This window comes from Bos grunniens, chromosome 5 (genome assembly GCF_055505025.1).
Source record: "Bos grunniens cultivar Pamir isolate PY7600 chromosome 5, Bosgru_T2T1.0, whole genome shotgun sequence".
NCBI classification, from domain to species: Eukaryota; Metazoa; Chordata; class Mammalia; order Artiodactyla; family Bovidae; genus Bos; species Bos grunniens.
In genome coordinates, this window is record NC_141169.1 from 84,845,116 (window position 1) to 84,852,172 (window position 7,057).

At 53.1% G+C, this 7,057-nt stretch overlaps 1 protein-coding gene across 4 annotated transcripts; it reads left to right on the forward strand.

The window, feature by feature from the left end:
* The first annotated feature begins 685 nt into the window (after positions 1-685).
* On the forward strand, positions 686-6,810 carry BHLHE41 (basic helix-loop-helix family member e41). 4 transcript variants are annotated; one of them, XM_086401657.1, is made up of 6 exons: positions 686-971; positions 1,737-2,435; positions 2,573-2,636; positions 2,961-3,068; positions 3,395-3,506; positions 3,988-6,810. In XM_086401657.1, the coding sequence occupies exons 2-6, from the start codon at positions 2,374-2,376 to the stop codon at positions 5,097-5,099; spliced, it is 1,458 nt and encodes a 485-aa protein (XP_086257783.1). In that variant the 5' UTR covers positions 686-971; positions 1,737-2,373; the 3' UTR covers positions 5,100-6,810. The 4 variants fall into 4 exon arrangements, with proteins under 4 accessions (XP_086257783.1, XP_086257786.1, XP_086257784.1 ...); XM_086401660.1 differs by having other exon boundaries at positions 784-916; XM_086401658.1 differs by having other exon boundaries at positions 814-955.
* Positions 6,811-7,057: the final 247 nt, after the last annotated feature.

A 7,057-nucleotide genomic window follows, 5' to 3' on the forward strand; every position in this document is an offset into this window, starting at 1 on the left:
TAGCTCTAGGGCAAATATTTACACCCTCTTCCTTCTCCAAACCGTCAGAAACCTATAAGGGGTGCTGGTATTTCATTTTTTTAAATTATTCACTTTGAAACATTCCCCGCCCCCCCTTCTTTTTTTTAGGGGGGGGGGGTCTTATTTTGTCTAAACGATACAGTGCCGCAAGGGTATGCCGCTTTTAAACCTATTTGTCCTTCCCACCAAAGGAAATTAATCACCCAATCACTTGGAAACGAGAGGCTGGCTCTAGGTATAAAAAATGTGATCAGTATTTAACAAATACTTTTAAAGTATTATCATGATTAAATTGCCTGTTTGGTGCAAAATACGCCTCCCTCTTGGAGGAAGTCGAGAGACCTTAGCGGGCCCTCTGGGCAAACGGAGCGGACGGGCCGCGAGCGTCTGTTCACGCCGGGGTGAGCCTGGGCCGCCGCCGCCGCCGGAGTCACGAAGCCAGACGCGGCGCGTCTCCGCCCAGGACCCGGGAGACTGCAGCAACGCGGCCGCAGCCCCGGCGGTTCCCGGAGGCGGGGAGGAGACTCGACTCCCGCAGACACGTGACCTCCCGGCCGCCGCTTCCCGCGACCCAGACCCGTCCCCGGAACCCGCGCTCGGCGGGGCGGGCCGGGGGACACGTAGCGACGGCCCCGGTCCCTGCTGCGCCCGGGTGCGCGTGCATTTCAGCGTGCTTCGCCCCTTGGTTCACGTGCCACTGGCAATAACGAATGTTTCGGGGATCACCCGGGAGAATGCAGGAAGGAAAGACGTTGGGTTTGAAATCGATCTACTTGTATACAGACAGATAAACATATCTTCTCTCCATCCTGGCCCTGGCAGACGCAAGTGGCGGCAGCGGCGCCAGAGACCTGGGGGTCCCACAGAAGGCGCTTCCCCACGCTTCGTCTCCAAGGTCCCTGGCCCTCCGCTGCGCAAATGCGGGCACCTCCGGGTAACTCTCACTAGCAGTGAGTCATGCTCCCGGGACGGCTCTGGGGAAAGGTAGCCCTGTTCCGCTGGCCTGTGCTTTCCCCGCGCCGAGCGCCGCGGCTGCAGGGCGAGCGCGCGCGCGCACGGGTTCCCCGCGCAGTGATGTGGCAGCCGCGGCAGGTCGGATCACGTTGCTGGCCCTGTGCTGGTACCCGTTGGAGACAGGATTAAGGAGGGAGGCTTTGGAGGTGCCAGCGGTAGTAAACGTGGGCTCTGCACACTCCCGGAGACGCTTATCACACGCGGGGGGAGGGGGCGGGGAAAGCACGCAGCGCCACCCGAGACGCGGAGGGGCGGCAGAGTTGAGCCCGCGAACGATACTGCTGCATTGCTTCTCCGCCGTCGCCCCTCTCTTGCCACCCCATCCTCTCCCCTCCCTCCCCGCCGCGTCCCTCCGGGAGCGCCTGAGGCCCCGAACGTCGTCATCTGCGGCTGTGACTAGTGGCACCGCAATTCCGGCAGCTGCGGGAAGTTTGGGTGGCCCAGGGACACCGTGTGGCCGAAAGACACTCGGGTTGCGACATTCTGTCCTAGTGGCTACAGTTGCATTTATCTTAAATCTTTCAGGGAGCGGATTTCAAATTGTCCCTTTTCGGGACAACCTCCAATCACGGCTATAAGGGGTTCCCCCCTACCCAGGCCGCCCAGCGGTGAGCAAACAAGTTTCCAAATTGTCCTCTGGGACTGAAGTTGACCCACCGCGAATTCTCTTTCTCTTTCCTTTCTCTGGTCCAAACCAACAGCACAGTCGGTGGAAAGGCAAAAAGCCACGTTCACGTTCCTGAACCGTCATGACGGACGGGTGGAGGGAGTCGCACTTCCGAGGCGAGGAAGCCCCGGCGGCCCCGCACCCCCGGCGCCCCCTCCCACTCCCCAGCTGACTGCACCGCCCTCGGGAAGATGAATAGCTTGGCTGAAGTTGTTTTTCCTTTCCGGTGGCCCTGATCAGGTGTCCCCGCCCCCTCCCGCCGTTCGCCTCCCCTCGCAGCCTGCTCCCTGCGCCCCCTCCCGGCCCGGCCCCTCCTCCCCCGCCCCCCTCCGGGCTGGACCGCGGATGGTACGTTCCGCACGTGAGCTGGGTGCTGGTCTGGCCGGCGACGCGCGTGCCCTGTGGCCAAACACTGCCCGGAGTGAGAGCAAACTACCAGCGCAGTGGGGCCGGCGCGAGTGTGCGTGCGTGTGTGTGCGTGTGTGTGCGAGAGAGCAAGCGCGGCGGGAGGGGGGGACCAACTGCTTCACACTTTCAACACTGCACTGAAGAGGGAGAGAGAGAAAGAGAGAGACTGGAGATCTACAGATCCCCCAAGATCTCCCAAAGCTACCGTCCCACAGATTATAAACCCCAAAAATCGAAACAGAGGAAACGGACAGCGGTTGAACATGGACGAAGGAATTCCTCATTTGCAAGAGAGACAGTTACTGGAACATAGAGATTTTATAGGGTAAGGTGCACGCACCCTTGCGAATATCTGTCTAGGCTTCAGTTTGAATTTTTTTTTTTCTCCAGAAAGTGGTATGGAGCGGGCGAGGGTAGAGCCCCTCCCCGAATGGGTGCCTGATGCTGATTTCTGTTTTGCAGACTGGATTATCCCTCTTTGTATATGTGTAAGCCCAAAAGGAGCATGAAGCGAGACGATAGCAAGGTAAGTGTAGTTTCCGATGTTCCCCATAACCTGCCTGGGTAGTTAATTAGGGCCATTGATTTCACAGGGAAGCTCTGCCCGCAAATATATTCCAGCCTTTGAGCTTCCCCAACTGTGAATTTTAAGTGGTTTGCTGGATACTCTCAGGGGGAGATTAAACATCATACCTGAATTTAAATTGCATTTCAGAAAAGCCCAGAGGAAAGAGGTGTCTTGGGCATAGTTTCTCACATAGTATTGGGGGGGGGGGGGCAGTATTGTTATATCCAGTAAGTGAATATTTAGCTTATCGTTTTTTCTATTCCATGACTCTCATATTTGTAGGATACCTACAAATTACCGCACAGATTAATAGAAAAGAAAAGAAGAGACCGAATTAATGAATGCATTGCTCAGCTGAAAGACTTACTGCCTGAACATCTAAAGTTGACAGTAAGATGCACATTTTTATTCTTTGCTGTTCTCGGGGGTCGTGTTAATAGCCTGGTACCACTCCCAAGAGATATAAGAATAAATGTAAATATCACATGCCTTACAACTTGTGCTATAGTGTAGAGTTTCCTGCAAACTCAAGAGTAGGTGTTCACAACTGAAGGCAAGAAATCATTTATAACCTGTATGGTGGAAAACTCAAGAAGTAAAGGAATAGTACTTCTTTCAAGTATTTGCTTAAGTTGCTGTGCCAAATGGAGAGCCAGTCAAGCCAAATGTATGTTTTTAAGTAACCAAGTGCTCCCTTCTTTTTTGCATCATTGCAGACTCTGGGGCATCTGGAGAAAGCTGTAGTCCTGGAATTAACTTTGAAACACTTAAAAGCTTTGACAGCCTTAACGGAGCAGCAACATCAGAAGATAATTGCTTTACAGAATGGTAAGTCAGTTCAGGGAGGCCAACCCACCCCCGATGAAGCAGGGCAACCCACAGAGGAGCAGTGTTAAGATTCTTCCCCCACCTCCACCTCCTTCCCAGGGCTCACTTTCATTTGTTAAATTGCTTACACTTTCCCTTCATTAGAAAGTGCCCACTTCCCGACGCATCCTAGAGGCTTCCAGCAGAATTCGGAGGAATCAGATTTTTATTTAAAGTGGTGGTTGCGCCCTCTCCACTTTAGTTTCTCAGCTGGGACTAGAGCGCCCCCCCTGCTTCCCCACCCCCCCCCCCCCGCCACCCCCTACTCCTCCCACCCCTCGGCAACCGGTGGATAATATCATTCGAATACAGAGGAAAAACCGAGATCACTTTAGTCAGTGCAGGGCCCACGTGATAAGCAGATGTTTCAACGTCGGTATTTTTCTTCTTGCCTTCATTCCTCTGTTCCCTTCCCCCGCCCCCCACCCCTTCCTCATCCTAGGGGAACGATCTCTGAAATCGCCCATTCAGTCCGACTTGGATGCGTTCCACTCGGGATTTCAAACATGCGCCAAAGAAGTCTTGCAATACCTCGCCCGGTTTGAGAGCTGGACGCCCAGGGAGCCGCGGTGTGTCCAGCTGATCAACCACTTGCACGCCGTGGCCACCCAGTTCTTGCCCACCCCGCAGCTGTTGACTCAACAGGTTCCTCTGAGCAAAGGCACCGGCGCGCCCACGGCGGCCGCCCCCGCCGGCTCCGGGGCCGCCCCCTGCCTGGAGCGCGCGGGGCAGAAGCTGGAGCCCCTCGCCCACTGCGTGCCGGTCATCCAGCGGACTCAGCCCAGCTCCGAGCTCGCCGCCGCCGAGAACGACACGGACACCGATAGCGGCTACGGTGGCGAGGCCGAGGCCCGGCCGGACCGCGAGAAGGGCAAAGGCGCGGGGGCGAGCCGCGTCACCATTAAGCAGGAGCCCCCCGGGGAGGACTCGCCAGCGCCCAAGAGGATGAGGCTGGATACCCGCGGCGGCGGCGGCGGCCCGGGGGGCGGCGCGGCGGCGGCGGCGGCCGCGCTCCTGGGGCCCGACCCGACCGCTGCGGCCGCGCTGCTGAGACCCGACGCCGCCCTGCTCAGCTCGCTGGTGGCGTTCGGCGGAGGCGGGGGCGCGCCCTTCGCGCAGCCGGCGGCCGCCGCGGCCCCTTTCTGCCTGCCCTTCTACTTCCTCTCGCCTTCGGCGGCCGCCGCCTACGTGCAGCCCTTCCTGGACAAGAGCGGCCTGGAGAAGTACCTGTACCCGGCGGCGGCCGCCGCCCCGTTTCCATTGCTGTACCCCGGCATCCCTGCTCCGGCCGCCGCCGCCGCTGCCGCCGCGGCCGCGGCCGCCGCCGCCGCCTTCCCCTGCCTGTCCTCCGTGTTGTCGCCCCCTCCCGAGAAGGCGGCGGCCGCCGCCGCAGCCGCGACCCTCCTGCCACACGAGGTGGCGCCCCCTGGGGCTCTGCACCCCGCGCACCCGCACGGCCGCACCCACCTGCCCTTCGCCGGCGCTCGCGAGCCCGGGAACCCGGAGAGCTCTGCTCAGGAAGATCCCTCGCAGCCAGCAAAGGAAACCCTTTGAATCCGTGCTCCACTTGAGAGGGGACCAGGGTTCACGCGGAATAATAATATTAATAAGTTAAAACACCCTTAACGTTTTTAAGGGAGGAAGTGTAAGAGATGCACGACAGGCTTTAAAAAAAAAAAAAAAAAAAACCCAACACAACAACACAGGTGTCTTGTGTACATGTGGAGTTCCTGTTTTGCTCACCCCTCACCGCCCACTATCCTTCGCACACCTACATCCCTTTTTTCCCCCACCAGCTATCAAAGAACCTCCTAAATACCGATTCTTTTCTTTCTTTGAAGAACTCCCCATAATAAGTTTGGCCTTCTTTTAGGCCACGTTCCATTCTCTTTTAAAATACAGAACCGAATTCTCGAGGAAGTGAGAACGGTCTGCTCTCTGAACCAGGGTAGGAGAAGGTAACGTGGAACCCCAGGTAGCTGGTCTCTGCCTGCGTCTCAGAGCTGTCCTGCCTGCTTTAGGAGGTTTTCCACAGGCACAAGGAGGACCTTTTCGAATTCGACTTACTCCAGTATTTTATAATGTTTAGCTTTTTTAAAGGCGTGCATTTGTCAAAGAGGAAGAGGTGAGAGTGCAGGCGCTCGCGTTGCAACCCATTCTGAAGTAGTTTGAGTGGTGTCTCTTACTTAGTACTTGCACTCGTTTAAAAGAGATGCGGAGTTGGGCCATGGTCGGAACTAAGTCAGGGAAAGAGATGGATGAGGAAGGCCAGAGTCATTCTCAGTACATTTGCTAGCACTTTATTGAGAAATTGACCGTGAATCTATTAACTCATCTTAATTTCATATATATAGATATATATGTGAAATTGAGTGCCTCTGTTCTTACCCTGTCATTATTTAATCCATCATGTTTCTAAGTTTGTATCATCTTCCTGTTAAAAAAAAACAGAATGTGCACTGAACTTTAAAAAGTCCAAACTGATTTATCCTATATTCTGTTAATTCACAAAAGTGGAGGAGGAAGGAATGGACAGTTTCCTTTGGAAATGCAGTAAACATGTGGAATGGAGCCCTGTGAGGCCTTCCTATCTCCCAAGTCTATGTATTTTCTGGAGACCAAACCAGATACTAGATAATCACAAAGAAAGCTTTTTTAATAAGGCTTAAACCAAGACCTTGTCTAGATATTTTTAGTGTGTTGCCAAGGTAGCACTGTGAGAAATCTCACTTGAATGTTATGTAAGGGGTGAGACACAACAGTCTGACTATGAGTGAAGAAAATATCTGGGTCGTTCAGTCCGTTTGGTGCATTTGCTGCTGCTGTTGCTACTGTTTGCCTCAAACGCTGTGTTTAAACAACGTTAAACTCTTAGCCTACAAGGTGGCTCTTATGTACATAGTTGTTAATACATCCAATTAATGATGTCTGACATGCTATTTTTGTAGGGAGAAAATAAGTGCTAATGATATTTTGAGTTCAAATATCTTTGGGGGAGGACTTGCTGAAAAGTTGCACTTTTGTTATAATGCTTATGCTTGGTACAAGCTTATGCTGTCTTAAATTATTAAAAAAAATAAATACTGTCTGCAAGAAACCAGCTGGTTTAGAAAAGTTTAGTATGTGAAGATAAACTAGAAATCATCTTTATATTCTAGTATTTTCAGCACTCCATAAATTCTATTACCGAAAATAAATATTGCCATGCTATTTTGTGATTTTAAAATTCTTACTAAGGAATAAAAACTTTAATATATGTATGCTATGAGATCGTCTAATAATTAAAAAGGCATAAGGGACGCTTGATTAGTTGTAAGATATCTAGGAATACAGGGATGAACGTCATTGAGGTTCTCAGATACCCAACTTTGTCTGTGGCTTGATATCACTCATTTCAGATGTCTTGCAAGCCTCCAGGTTCTAGCTGTATCTACTTGCTTGTTCCCAATGTATCTACATGAAAAGTGCAAAAGAAAAACCTATCAGTCAGTCACCTAGTTTGTTTATGTCAC